Consider the following 15762-nt stretch of genomic DNA (forward strand, 5'->3'; position numbering starts at 1 on the left):
AGTTGAACCATTAATGGTGTTTGATAGAGAAACACAGAAAACCATGTTGTAGACATCCAAATATAGAAAATGCACATTGGAATGTGGTGGATTGGCAGTGCTAATCAATGACATGTAGATCATCACTCTAGAAAAGTAGATAGCATCAAATCCAATACAGTTTGAGTTGGTGAAGGGAAAACCTAACACGACATTGTTTGAATGCTTCTTTGGTGGGAACCCTAAAAGATAAATATGTCATCTCGACATTGAAATTGGATAATCCCTTATGTGAGGTGTGAGAGGAAGGAGAGTTTGAGAAAGATCATAAGCCTTGGAGTTTTTTCTTAGAGATTTAGAGTGTGTGTCAATAGGTAACTAGTGAAAGGTTCTAAGTGGTAGAGACAAAGTAGCCGACAAACTATTGCAGTTCTAACAGTCAATCAAACTTGTGATGAGTGATTGATTAAGAAGGCATCCAAGAGTTACTCTATGGAGTGTGAGGTTGAGAGAGAGAAGAAAGACTTGGAGTAACCAGTGAGTGATCAGAGAAAGTGATCTAATAACTGGAAGAGTGAGAACCAGTGAAGAAGAGGAGTTTGTTAACTGGTAGAAATCCATTGATCAGGTGTTGCAAAACTCATTTGCAACAAGGTGCTATCATTGTATAAAAATTGTTTTCATTATATAATACTGATTTCAAGCTTGGTGCAAGAGTTGTTTCTACTTGGGTCGGTACCCTAAATTATTGTAATCTAATTGTTTCATTGTGAGGTTGGATTGGAGTAGTAGACTCTAGCAACATTTATCATCGAGGTTTTTCCCATATTGGGTTTTTGTCATGCATCTGGTGTTGTGGGTTATTATTTTATGTCTTTTCCTCTTTTGATATTGATGAAAAGAGTCTTGGAGCTTGATCCTACTCACCTTCTGGATTCACTTGTCCTCCTTAACCCTTCAACTACTCAAGCCCTTCCAATGACACTTAGTAGGGGTTTTTGCTAATGAGACCTCAAAGGTCTCAACCACTTTGGATTTCCTCCAAGGTATAACCAATGTTTTTGGACAATAAACTCCTCCTATTGAGGTTGCCACCTCAATCACACACACACCACTCAAGACTCCAACCACTCTCAATATACTTAAAATGCATCTAAAATATTTCTTTAAAATCTTTTGAGGTCTTAAGCACCTCCAAACCCATTCTTATGGTTTCTCAACCCTTCTAGGTCTCTACCGGGCTCAAATAGGCCTAATTGAATTAGCCCTCCCTTGGCTGTTTTAGGGACTTAATTTCAAAACTTCCCAAACAAGGCTATAAATAAATTATGGATTTGAGTACCCTATTTAGAGTTATAGAAAATAGTGAAAATGTGCATCTGGGTTATCCATACAAATAGGGTTTCCAATATCACACTATTTTTAATGGTTTAAGCCTCACAAATAGGGTGACTTGGAAATATGGTTTCAAAACCCTTCATTAGTCAAATCATCTACTCAAAAAACTTAGGGATTCTTCAAGGGAATACTCAGGGATTTCCAACCATGTGTCATTTTGTCCAGTACCAATCCCCATGTTCTCTTAAAACACACTTCTTCTATTGTCCTAACTCACCTAGTCCCAGCAGTGAGCCTAGGGCTTCATTATCTCTCCTCCACAAGGTCGTGCAAAAAAAGAAAACCTATCCTAAACTTGTCTACATACCCTAAATATCATTCTTATTGATTTCAATAGGTGGCATCAATGAATGCTTAGGTTAGAGCCATATTTGCTCTTAAACCCTACTTGCAAGGGTTTTCCACTAAGTTGCAAAGAATGGATGATATCTCTGCAACTATAGACAATCAAACCTGTAAATCAAACTTAATGAAAAAAAAAATCAATGAACACTCTTTCCCTACAATGATTCTATACAATCAAGTCCATACTGGACCATACAAAGCAATGAAAACCTAAGTTATGAACATGATAAGATCCACCACCACACCTTAAATCATTATCGGTTATAAATCTATCACCGATATTCATTCTTCTTCATAGAGTTCATGACAGTCAATCATAACTCGCTCAATACATTAGATCCTATTGATGCGGTTTGGAACATAGGTGCATGTTTGGTGCAAGAGCACTTGAGAAGTTTTGTTGTGTAGGTTCCAGGAGTTTGGAATCATGTGATTTTGGTTTGTAATAAGGTCAGTAGGTTTTTGAATAAGTGCTCAGATGTTGTAAGGACTCTAGGAGTTACTATTTGGCCCATGTTGGCCTATGGGATCTTAAGGGTGCCAGCTAGAGTAATTGGTGGAATACGTTGATGTTGAGTTATAATAGGTTGGTATGCTATAGTTTACAAGGTTTTAAGGTCACTTGAATGTTTAGAAGTGATCTATGTTTGATTTGGGAAAAAGTTACTCAACTATGTAAAAGTTATAAAAAGTTGCAAAAGTTTTGATTAAGGAAAAACGGGTTTTAAGGGACTAAAAAATTTCTTACATTACGAAAGATGAATAAGAAAGAAACAAGATAAGAGAGGACCAATACAAAAAAGCTGCAAAAAACTAGCACAAAAACTAGTAGCTAGGACAAAAGGATAACATAGAGCTAGCAAAAAACTGGCGTCCAAAACCCAGCAATACAAGTCAAATGAAAACTTTTATAGACTCCTCAGCATTCTAAACTAGATGCATCATGGCCTTAGCGACTTCTCTCAGATCATTGTTCTCATGTTTCAGCTGAACATCTTTTGTCTTTGTCTCCATATCACTAGTTGTCTGCCTGGTCCTTTGCCTAGAGATTTGATGAGTAGAGTTGGAGGTCGGTATATCATCAATGATGTCTTTGCTTGTTGGGCTTCATTTCCTGCATTGTGGGGTTACTTCAGTTGTTCCTGTTGAGGTGATATTGTCTTCTATGGAGGGGGAGATGGATGTGGCTGGAGGTAATTTTGGAAGCTTCATACAATATCTCATAATTGGATATGGTTTTTGTCTCTAACCCACCTAACCATTTTTAGGCCTAATTCCCTCCTTTTAAGCCTACAAAATAGGGTTTTTCTCAAATATCCTCACCAGTCTATTTGTCCAAATATTTTGATGATTGGTTCAGGTCTATACACCTAAGAGGATGTCCAATCTAATCTAAAATAAAATACATCCAATGGATTTACCCATCTAGGGCATGTTGTCCATGATCCCCATTACTTGCCAACTCAATGTGCCAAGCCTATGGTATGGTGGAAAATCCAGAGTATAGCCTCCCTTGTCTTAAAAAAAAATGCACACATACTTTACAAGGTCTCCTAACATTCCACATGGTTCGACCATGGAATGCTAGGATTGAGCCATAGAGTATTCAAAACCCTTGTTTGAAGCTCTTTAGGATCCGCCTGCAATAAAATTGATAAAACTTACAAAAAATAACATTTCAAATCCTCAAATCACCATGAAATGGAAGAAAAGTCTCAGGTCTAACAATTCATAGCTTGGTCTGGGCTTGGAAGTCCGTATAGACTATATAATACCAGTTAAAACTCAATGCAATTTGTTGAAAAACACAAGCTTTTAAGGCTAAAACTTATTATCCTTAATTCAATTCTTCAACCAACATTCTCATCGGTTTTCCCAAGCCTTATATCGGCCTTGGGTTGGTTACAAATATCTCTTAACTAGAAAAGATAACCAACGAGCCATTTGTGTTTAGAAAATGCGAAAATTGCAAAGTTGCCATGATCAACTTTTTGCAACTTTTTGCAGCTTTTACATAGTTGAGCAACGTTTGCCCAAATCAAACCTAGATGACTTCTAAAGGTTCAAATGACCTTAAAAACCACTAGACAACAACAACCATCCTATTCTAACACAAAATAAACTTATTCTACCAAGTACTCTTCCTGGCACCCTTAAGAGCCAATCAATGACTCCTAGGGTCCTTACAAACTTTTGAGTACTTATTCACAAACCTAATGAAATTATTACAAACCAAAATCACATGATTCCAAACTCCTGGAACCTACACAACAAAAATTCTCAAGTGCTCTTGCACCAAACATGCACCTATGTTCCAAACCGCATCAACAGGATCTAATGTATTGAGCGAGTTATGATTGACTGTCATGAACTATGTGAAGAAGAATGAATATCGGTGATAGATCTATAACCGATAATGATTTAAGGTTTGGTGGTGGATTTTATCATGTTCATAACTTAGTGATGACATTTCAAAAACTATGTGTAATGATAAGACGATGTTTGAGCATGTATAAGGATCAAATTTTTTGGGAAACAACAAAGTGCTTAGCAAAATTTGACAAGGGTTTGATTGCTTATCAAATCAATGTGTGGCGATCATTCAATGATAGAATCATCTAGAAATTTGTTATAATGATCTATAACGATCTGTAATGTAAATTCATTGTATTTTGTTCATGTAATTAGAGTTTGTAGCTTCCCTAACTGAAAAATGTATTTAAGGCTAATTAGAGAAGGGTTTTAGTATCGGTGGTTTTAGAGAAGGTATTGTTGAATTGGATTGAAGTGTAAGCGTGTGTGTAGTAGAGTTCTGCTGAAAAGTATTTGTACTAGGAAGTAAGGAATTGATGTGATCAAATCATTTTCCCTGTTGCTCCCTAACAGTTACAACTGTTTGAAATCCCTTAACCGTGTAGATCCTAATAGGTCTTATATTGTAAATCCCTTCACCGGGTGTCTCATTAACTTGAGTTCAAGATCCTCTAACAAGGTTACTCCTAATAGGGTAGAGCTCTTAAAAGGGCTAAGGCAAAATCCCTTGACCGGGTGACTCCTAATAGAGTCTACTCTTAACTGGGCATATTATAAGCTCTTAATCGGGCTAGGCCATTAATCAGGCACATTCCAAAAGAGTGCAAATATTTTGTGGGTGTTGATTCCCAATGTAGTTTTTGCCATTTGGGTTTCCACGTGAAAAATCTCTGTGTTCATATGGTGGTTGCATTGTTGATTTGTGCATTTGATATCTTTACATCGTTTGCATAATGATGAACAATTAAGTGAATGGTTTGGTAAATCTGCTAACCGGATTGTTTGAGTAGTTACCGCTACAGTTTTTCACGTATTGCAGAATTTTTTTACTACTGATTCACCCCCCGTCTAACTAGTAACCGGACCTTCATAATAACAAGCTATTGAGGTTTCAGTGTGGCTCACTTATCCTTTGCTTCCTTATGCATGGCTGGAGGCTTTTTTGGTTTTTTTCTATCATGGTTCTGGGAGCCATGTTAAAAACTAGTGCTTTTGGTTTGGGGAGCTTGTTAAAACACCCTGGGAAGATCATTACTAATTATAGGACCCTTGTGAATACCCTTGTTCTTTTCTTTCAGAGGAAGGCTAAGGGAGCCTTTTGAGAACCTTCATTTATTCTGTTTATAGGGTTAGATCTTCCATGTTTGTACCTTTTGAATCCTAGGTTTCTTTGTAGTGAGGATTTTTTTATCCCTCTCTTTCTTGTCTCCATGTCTTTGCTTGTTGGGCTTCATTTCCTGCATTGTGGGGTTACTTCAGTTGTTCCTGTTGAGGTGATCTTGTCTTCTATGGAGGGGGAGATGGATGTGGCTGGAGGTAACCCATCTCCTATTGAGCTGGAGTTGGAAACTCCTAGACTCCCATGGATGTGTTGTTGGAGGGTTGATGATACCTAGTTGTTTGGCTGTATGGGAGCTATTGATGAGATTTTTTCTTTCTTTTCTTATTCTGGTTGTCGGAGCCTTATGAAACCCACATTCTTGCTTGAGGTAACCTGGAAAATCCCTACAGGTTGTGGGAGCCTTATAAAACCCACTTTCTCAGGCTGTGGGAGTGTTGTAAAACCCTCGCTCATAGTTGATAGAGCCTGGAAAAACCCTACTTCAAGTTGTGGGAGCCTTGTAAAACCCATTATAATGGTTGAGGGAGCTTGGAAAAACCCTATGTTTCTTGTTCTTGTCAAAAACAAACTAGATGGTAGTAGTTTTCAAGGGCCCAGTTTGGTTAACTATTGTTTTTGGTTAGGTCGAGGTTTGGTTTGTTGTGGCTTGGTGATGTTGTTATAGGTTAAGGGAGCCTGGGACAACCCTTTTTTTATCAGAGGGTCCCTGATAAACCCTCGATCTATGGTTCTTGTTGGTTTAGACCGTCTGTTTTGGTCAGCCTAGTTTGAGGTTCCTACCTTGAGGTGTGGCTGGGGTTTGGTTTGTTATTGCTGCTGTCTTTCTTATTATATCTTTAACAACCTTTGTTCTGGAATCTAGATGCCCGTAAGTCCAAAAGGTTTCAAGTCCTTCCTAAAACTTGTGGTTCACTGTGAGATTGTCTTGTTTATTCCTTGATGGCAACTTATTGACTATAAGAAGTTTTGAGACCCCTTCAAAACTTCTTTATCCTAATCAAAAACTATTTTATCATCTTATGTTAAGACCAATAAGATAGTCTTACATATATTAATACCAATTCATATCTAATCTTATCAAATAAAAGTCAAGAGCAATTCCTAAAATTTTGATTCTCCACCATTAATAGTGCTCAACATCCAAAGGAAAGTCGATACCCATTCAAAGTTAATGTAATCTGTGCTAATTGCTTGCTTTCCTCAACGTTTTGTCAATTTGTTTATTTGCCATTTCACTGCAATTTTTCTCGTTTATCTTCATTTCATGCAGCTTGAACTGAAACCAACTGGTCAGCTTTTTCCATCATGGAGTGCTTTACGACTATCTTGAACAGCTACTCTGAGTGCCATACATGATTTTATTTGTGTCTTTGAAACCTGTAAATTGTGAACAGACATATTAAGAATATATCTTCCATATCCATCTGTCTCTAAAAGAGACAAAGCTATTATTTTCATTAAAAAAAGGCGCGGGTTTGTTCTTGTTTATGCATGTAATGTTGAATATATGTTCCTGTATATGTGCTAGATTCTTCTAGATCATTCTGAATGGTTGTATGTACAAGAATATAAAGCATATCTGAAGTATTCTTTCTCTGTATAATTTGTGGGCACAAACGTCATTCTGAGCTCTAGTATAAGTTTCAAAATAGACTGAGATAATTGCAATGCATGTATTGATGTTTTTGTTGAAACCTAATTCTGTTACAGAAGACTGAACAAATGAAACAAAGGTACAACTCCCATTAAAAGATTCAGAGATTACTCGTACAGAAATTTAATTTTCAGCGTGTTGGCTCACATGAGATGCACATAATTCTCCCATTATTTTATTACAACTCTAACGCACCATTTATTTGTTTTGATGGTGCCATCATTGATCAACTCTTCACATTTCACCACTGGTCTAATAAATTTCTATAATTTCCCTGAAGGTTTATGTATGAAATTGAATTAACAGTACAGACCATCAAAGTCGAAAAAATACTAAGTTCAAGTTTTATTCATCAAATAAACAAAAATGTCTAATCCATCACATTCATCAGAGCAAACATATCTACAAATAATGAACGCATTGAACTAATTTAAATACACACATCAATATTTTTTCTCAATAACAAAAGCAAAAGACAGACTGGTAGAACAAGAACGCAACGGCAAAAACACTGAATGGAAAGTGGTGGGACAAAATATAGTAGGAATGATTTCCTGAACCCATTAAAATTTACTCTTGTAGATTAAGTTCAAATAAAATTTGATACAACTGCAAAATTAACCACAATAAATTGTAAATACAAACATTAAATAAAATCGTCAGATATCAATTATAATTCTCAAGATCACAGTTGAGGCATCTCCCTTCCTTCACAGTATCCCTTGATAAGAGAATTTTGGCTCCTGGAAATTCATGCTGAAGATTCAACACCCTGTTGATAAATCGCAGAGCCCTAGTGCCATCAAATCCTTTCTTCCGGGAAACTGATACACTTTTCAGAGCAGGAGAGCGTGGAAGAAGATAGGCAAGTAAAGGTGCAGCATCATAAAATAGGGTCATCTTCAGATGAACTCGCTTTAGATTTTTCAGTGAAGATGATGCAGAAATTTCTGGAAATACGGCATTAGACCACGGCTGCATTGCACCATAATGCCCAAAGCAAAAAATGCAGGAGATTGAGTCAGAAATATATAAAAAATGAATGAAAATAACCACAAAAGCAATTCTAAAGCCTCTATCAACGATTTTTCCTCAGCACTAATATTTAAATTAAAATGCAGCAGAGCAACAAATCGATGTTAGGGATTGATAAAAAATAAAATGTGTGTAATAAAATAAGGCTTAAAAACTTACCAATGCAGTATAGCGCAGGTTGCCTATGCAGATTTTTTCTAGATCAGGAAATTCGCAGAGAATAGGTACATCGTCCTTATGAATCAAGTCCACTAAGGTGATTTTTTTCAGTGACTTTAGAGTTGTAAACACTCTAAATTGTGCCGCGTCTGTACATAGGCTTGAACATGCCGGTAAGTAGAAATCCATCTCAATCATATTACAAAGATATTTTATTAATGTAAGGCTCATCAATTGTGGGCAACTCGCTGTTATTGCTTCGATCCGAGAGCAGAGATTTAGAGAAACAAGACTCTCTGAAAATATCTTCAAGCTTCTGAGTCCATAACAATTAAATAGCCTTAAAATCTTCAGAACTGGACATAATTGAACCATGAACGCAATGTTGTTGTCAGTCAGCTTAACATTCTCAAAATTGAGTGTTTCCAAGCCAGCGAAGCCAACAAAATAGTCGGGTATATTTGTGAGAAGAAAACTATTGACAATCAAAGATCTGAGGGTATGGCATAAAAAAATCGATGTGGGAACCTCAACAAAAGGGACAATAGAGGTATTCTCTTTAATTTTAATCTCTCTCACATGTTTCAAAGCAGCACTGTGAATCCAATTAGAAAGCTTATCACTGATGTCAAAGGACAGAGTGTTGCTAAACTCAAATAGTTCAAGGTTACCTGAATGACGCTCAAATATATTATCAACAAGGCAGCTGTATGAAGAAGAGGAGAAATCCAATGATAAAATTTTAAGAATGGGTAAGGATGTCCATAAGGATTTCCATCTTTTACAGACGACTGAACAACGCACTACTTGCTTCAAGGGAACTTTGCTCAGAATATAGATCAACAAGCTATCCGGGAGATCATTTAGGTCTAGTAGATTTCTTTTGACTACCATAATTTTTCCTTTATAACTTCTCTGAGTATTTGGGAGAGGTTGATGCCTTCAAAGAAATTAATGGGCTCTGTAAATATCACAATAAAAATGATTCAGGCACAAATAACATAAGTTAATATAAAAAAATCAAACCTCAAAGCATCTCCATTCTTTTTTGATGAGCTAAAGTAGAATGTACCCTTGTCTGTTTGATTTGCTCCTTTGATGGATTTATGAAACCAATAACGATGATAGGATTGATATGAGGAGAGATCAGATAGATAGAATAGGGATATGATTAATATATGACTAAGATGGAGCAGATAGAAATTTCAGCAACATAAGATTATGATGAAAGGGCATATCCAATGGGATGAAAAACCTCTAATTTATAGAATGTCCGATATAAAATCAAGGGCCAAGATCAATTGAGTAATGGATGGTCAAGATTAAATGAAGATTAGGGTTTTGGATCCAAATTGTGGTAATGTGACAAGTGTCACATGAAGGACAAAGACTAGTGCTAGAAATGACGTTAGGGAATCATCCTTATGTGAATGGGTAGGATTAACAGTTTAATTTAAAATGAGTGGATGAGATGAAAAGTTAATTTGACTTTTGGTAACTGTATGGGTTCAATGAATATATACAAAATCTTAATTCGACATGTGAAGGGAACACTTGTGACATGATGACTAGTTTAGATGATGATCCAAGTGGATGAATAGAAGGCTAAGATTAAGTGGACAGGGATTGAGGAGAAAATTTAAAAATTAAATAATTAGTCTCAATTAATTAAATAATTAAAAATTAATCAATTAACATGGTTCTAGAAATAAAGGTGATGGGAAAAGAATAGAAAAACTAATAGATATTTTTTTTACTAAGGCTGACCTTCATTTAGAGATGTATGGTGCATCTATGTGATAGTACTTTCTAATAGATGGCAACCATTAAAATTGAATTGGAGGTTTTTAACAAAAATATTAATTAAATTGAGAAAGTGGTGGGGAGGGTTCTACGCATTAAGCCTAACTTTTCTTTAGATATGTTTGGTGCCTCTACTATGGCAATATTTCTCAATAGATAGCAATTACCAAAATAAAATTGAGTAATTATAAATAAAAATTAAATTGAAAGAGTGGTTGGGGAGGGTTTTGGCCATTAAGATTGACCTTCCTTTAAAGATATGAAAGGTCTGAAAATAGGTATTCCTTGTATATAACAATTAGTTTATGTTATAATTTCAGTAATTATTAAATATTCGAAATATAAATTTTTAATAATAAACAAATTACTTTTTAAATAAGTAGCATATAAAAATAAATATTTGTATTGTTGTAATAAATGTATGATAATGTTTTTTAATTATTTGTATGATTTTGGTATCTGTAGCATTAAATTTATTTAAGAGAGGCTAGCTAGGTCTATAAATATTATTTATTATTTAAAAAAAAGAACAATTGATAAAATAAATAAATAAGATTTGAAAAAATTATTTTTAATTCACAATTAAAATTTCATCATCAATTATTATTATTTTGAGTATTTTAAGGGCTAGGTTGGAGGTTGCCCGATTCTTTTCTGCCAGCGCCAGCGCCCCGCCGAAATCGGGTTCAATTTTAAAAAATTAGTAAAATAACAGCCTAGGCCCATTATGATAAAAAAAATAAAAATTCATCATAAATTTAATCATTTTTTAAATTAGAATTATCAAAATTATTATTGGTGGCTTTTCTAAAAGTAAAATTGAAAATTACATACAAAATTAAATTACCAAAGAAAAGTAACTATATAATAAAATTATAATTTAAATATTTACAAATTGATATTTTTTATTTTATTTTATTTTATTTTAAAGATAAATTATTGGATGGGCCAGGTCCAATTAAATTAATTAAAATCAAGCTAATATAGTGTTTAAAATGTCTATACTAGATTTTAATTATGATTTTTCAAATAAATTTATTTTAGATTTAATCACCTTTTAAGAAAAATTGGGTTCATAAAATATATATTAACTAATAATGTGATAATTATTTTCTCAAAGCAATCTAATAAGGTGCATAACTCATTGTCCTACAACATACAAAAATATAATATTACCTCATGAAGATGAGATTGATGGTAGGATTCTATGCAATTAAAATGAGTTGTATAAGGCTCCTAAGGATCTAGTTAAGCACTCTATCCCAACTCCTATTGAAATAGATATGGACTTGTCAAATATTACCCCCATGTGTGATGAGGATATTAGCTATAATGAATGTGAAGTGATGGCACAAGTATTGAAGGTAGAAATTCACCTTCTATTCAACATAGGGTTAGTTGCTTTGTTAGATTATGCAAGTTTACGATGTGATTAGTTCCTATTCTTTGAGTTCTTTTCAGTTTGAGCTAATGCTTTAGGTTTTGGGAACTAACTAGTTTTTTGGCTATTTGAAATTCATGTTGGCTCTTCTTTGTTCAACAAATTGTGTTGGTTAGTGGAGAAGGTGACTATTCTATCTCCCCTATAGAGCTCTTACAATGTCTCTATTTTTTAGGACTTGTATGGTCTCTTCTTCTATGTTCCATATGGTGTTACACACACACACACACACACACACACACACACACACACACACACACACACATATATGGGGTTCCCCTCTTTTTCTAAAACAATAAAATAATAATCAAATTAATCCTATATTGAACCTTAAAATGGTTATAATTGTACACATATACTTACCACAATCTAATCATATTACTAGTAATTGTTCAACTATATGTTTTCATGAGTAATTGTGAGATTTTGCCAAGATCTAGAGGCAATGGAAAGTACAAATAAGAGAGAACAAAATAGATGATAGGAATAAACTGTATTCTATCAAGATGCAAAATATGATCAACTGGATCATTACAAGATGTTGATTCATTGCCCGTACAAACAATGTAGATGAGTCTGCTTAAATAGGCAAGGCTATATGGATATGTGAGCACACAAACATGACATGTGGCTCAATAAGAAATAAGGATAGGTAGGAAATAGGTGTGGGTAGGTAGGAGAAATAATATAATATTCCACATGAGATGGATCACCCATCGAAGGTGGAATTATCACTCCACAATAAGTGGATATGATAAAGTAGTAACAAGATCAACACCATAAAAGGTGGAATTTCTCCTACACACACTATCCCAATGTGGCACAAACACCCAAGTGTCTCATACCCAAACTACTATGAAATGCATTTCCTAAGTAAACTAAAGTAAAGTGTAATAATATCCATGATGAATAATTATTTACACCAACAATAATTATTAGTGTGAAAGAGGTTCTTTATTATCTATTTATTATGGAGAGCCTATTAAAGTGTTATGCTTACTTAGGAGCTAGGTTAGTTGTCCTTATAGCCTAGGTGTCATTTATAAAAACTAGTTATAATGGTGCTATGTTCCATTATTCACTTTTAGTCATTTAGGTATTCAATAACTCTCTCATGCATTTAATATTTTGTATTGAGTATTTAATATTTGTATCAAGGGTAGCTGTCATACCTCATCACACCTTATCGATATAATCAAGGTAATAGTACATAGTGGTCACACATATCATTGATCAATATCATTTCTCAATATCCATGCAATCTCTTATTGCAACAGTGTTTGTGGAGGTATGTTTCTTGGTCGATCCTTGAAGTTTACCACTTTATTTTGGTTGCATTATCATTTTGACATGGTATTAGAGCCATCGCCTTGTAAAACACTTAAGGTATCGAAGGGTTGAGCTATTGTTAGATGACAAATATTTCACTATACTTTATTTTTTTTAGTGTTTTCTAAATATATTTGAGTTGACAAATTGGGTTGAGGACTACTAAGAAAATTAAGATTGGTTTTTTTCATCTAAATTTGATCACTTTTCCCAAATTTGTAAGAGTTTTAAGTTTGGGTTAGTTGTCATATCTAGGAGGTAGTTGATACTTTAGAACAAATTGGAAAAAAGCAACCCTACCATTGCATTTAGAAGGCCCCAAAACTCCTAAAATATTTGTCAAACTATTGAAATTTGATTTTTTTTCTAAACGACATCAAAGGTTTTTTAATAGTATGGAGATTTTGTATGATCGTTCACATCCATATACTACTTGCAATTTTTTTATTACTCAGTCTTTCCATAGGCGAAATATATTGAGGATCAATATGCTAATTATATGTTTGATATGAACGAGACTAGTCAGGGCATCTATGGGAGTTTCACTATAGATGCAGTTGTAGCTATTTGGAGCTTTGTCTTGCCTTGCTTGGGCCTCTCTAGTCATTCTCATGTGGATTTGTTTGGAGTCCTCTTCATATGTTTCATTGATTAGGGCTATGGATGGGGTCTTGAATCTATTCTTTCCTGCTTCTCCTTTGTAGGTATCTCTTGGGGTTTCCTCACATTTTTCTTTCGCATGGTGCTTGGTCAATTTTTTGGATACATTCCTCATCTTGTGAGGAATGTTTTCTCTATGGTTCCTCTTTTTATGGGGTTGTTTAGAAGCTATTTGTTTCATGACTTGGAGATCTTCAGGTTTGATTCTTTGAGCTATTTTTTTGATATCTCATCTTATTCTTTGTCCTGGCGATCGAACTATGATAGTTTCTTTATCTATCTTCTCGTCATATTCTTATCTATTTATCTTGATCTTCCAGGAGAGGTCTTTTTGTTATGGGTTACATCAGAATCTCTCTAATTTGTGATTTCTATGATGATTGGGTTTGGATTTCACTATGTATTTCTCTTTATTCTTGGATCTCTCTTTGATGGGGATTTTTTCATCCCCCTTCTTGTTTCCTTGGATTTGGCCCTTGTGCTTCATTTATTGCTATAGACACCTAAATTTGTCCAGTCTAATTAAATAAATATTTTATTTATTGAATTACTTTAGCCTAATTCTTCTATTAATTAAATAAATCTTTATTTATTTAATTAATTCATTTATCCTCTTCTAACCTTATTTCTCATTTAAATAAATACTTTTATTTATTTAAATTATCATTTTCCTAAATTAAATAAATATCTTATTTATTTAATTGATCCCACTTCTTCTATTAATTAAATAAATCTTTATTTATTTAATTAATTCATTAACCTTTTCTACCTATGACATGTCATTCATCTCTTAATTCCTACGCTACCTACCCTCTCATTATTTTATTATTTCCTCTACCTACCCTCTAATCATAGCCGACCATTTATCTTTTGCACCTCTCGATCTTATCCCTCCATTTCATATAGTGTCTTCTATATAAGGAGATTCTATGTTCATTATCAACCCTATGCATTGAGGTTCGACTACACTTTCGAACTTGCATATGCAATCAAGCCTACTTGCAACCACATTTACGTTCTTTGTTGAGCTCTTGTGCACATAAAATCTAAGAGCAAATATATCAACAAAGATCAATGGAGATAGGAAGAATGGAGATTCAAATATTATTGGACATGTGATGGTATAATCTTTGTGATTTCATTTGATTTGCATTGTCTTAGTTAATCTTCATATGTTATGGTGGATTTTTGTTGTTGTTAGGCTAGGGTTTTGTTGTTGAATCTATTTAGTCTGTCAATATTGTTGTATCCACTTTCACCATATACATTTTGGCAGACCCAGTGGGACTCTTGTCCCTTTTACATCTAACATATTTGGTTGCAGATTTTGTGTTTTTTGAAGTTGTAGATCTGACATTTTCAACAACATTTGGATATTTTTGCATCTGCATACTTTCGGACCGCATTTTTGATTTTATGTCGTGTCTATGATATCTGGAATCACGTCTGTGACCTTGACATTTTTTTATTTTGTAGATTCCTGGAAACGTGTTTGTGTTCTCTAACTGCATCTGTGAGGCTTCCAAACACGTCTGTGTTGGGAGGCCGCATCTGTATTCGAAAGCCCCATTTGCGTTAGATCTAGGCACGTTTGCATGTTTATATAGCGTTTGTGTCACTATTAGCCGCATATGTGTTCATCTTTGTGTCATTTCGTTTATCGAAGGCCCCTATTTCACAAAGTCTTTTGGATCTAAAATTTACCTAACTTGTGTGCTTACAGGAAGGGGTGATCATTTGAAACAATCCAAACTACTAATAAGTCTTTGTTGCAGGACCTTGGCAAGGGTTTTTGATCTTTATTGTGTGCCTTGTTTTCATAGACTAGCAAACACTTCAATTGGTGTACTAAAATTGAACCATTGTCTTTTGTGTCTTGAGTAATAGGCTCTTTTGGTTTAATCTTTAGAGGGCCTATCTCCCCGTGTGGTCATTAGGACTACTAGTGAGGAGAGAATGACCCAAGAGGTAGCGAGGAAAACCCACCTCTTCCGAACCACTATAAACAACTGTATTCATGGTGAAAACTATGGATAACATGTGCTGATTAGTTCATACTGACACTATGTCTCCCCATAAACCCGTTTGATCAAATTTATTTGATCAATTGTAGGGCGTAACCCCTACCGGCTGGGAGCCTTCTATATTTATAGAGCTGAAAGTGTTGCATGTACGGCCACACGAGTAGATGCCCTTACTAGCACCTTTTGTTTTAGAAGCCAAAATCCTTCTAGTTGTTGGGGCAGGAAGTCGGATCTCTGGTAGTGGCCCACACACATACGGTTCTTAGTAGAGATATAAAGT

General features: G+C 34.7%; 1 protein-coding gene across 1 annotated transcript; it reads right to left on the minus strand.

Moving 5' to 3' along the window:
* Positions 1 to 7697: 7697 nt before the first annotated feature.
* LOC131046341 (putative FBD-associated F-box protein At5g53635) lies at positions 7698 to 9173 on the minus strand. Its single transcript, XM_057980064.2, has 2 exons — positions 8226 to 9173; positions 7698 to 8006 (listed from the first exon to the last, which is right to left on the minus strand). The coding sequence occupies exons 1-2, from the start codon at positions 9117 to 9119 to the stop codon at positions 7698 to 7700; spliced, it is 1203 nt and encodes a 400-aa protein (XP_057836047.1). The 5' UTR covers positions 9120 to 9173.
* Between the last annotated feature and the right edge of the window lie 6589 nt (positions 9174 to 15762).

This window comes from Cryptomeria japonica, chromosome 8, assembly GCF_030272615.1.
Source record: "Cryptomeria japonica chromosome 8, Sugi_1.0, whole genome shotgun sequence".
In the NCBI taxonomy this organism is placed as follows: domain Eukaryota; kingdom Viridiplantae; phylum Streptophyta; class Pinopsida; order Cupressales; family Cupressaceae; genus Cryptomeria; species Cryptomeria japonica.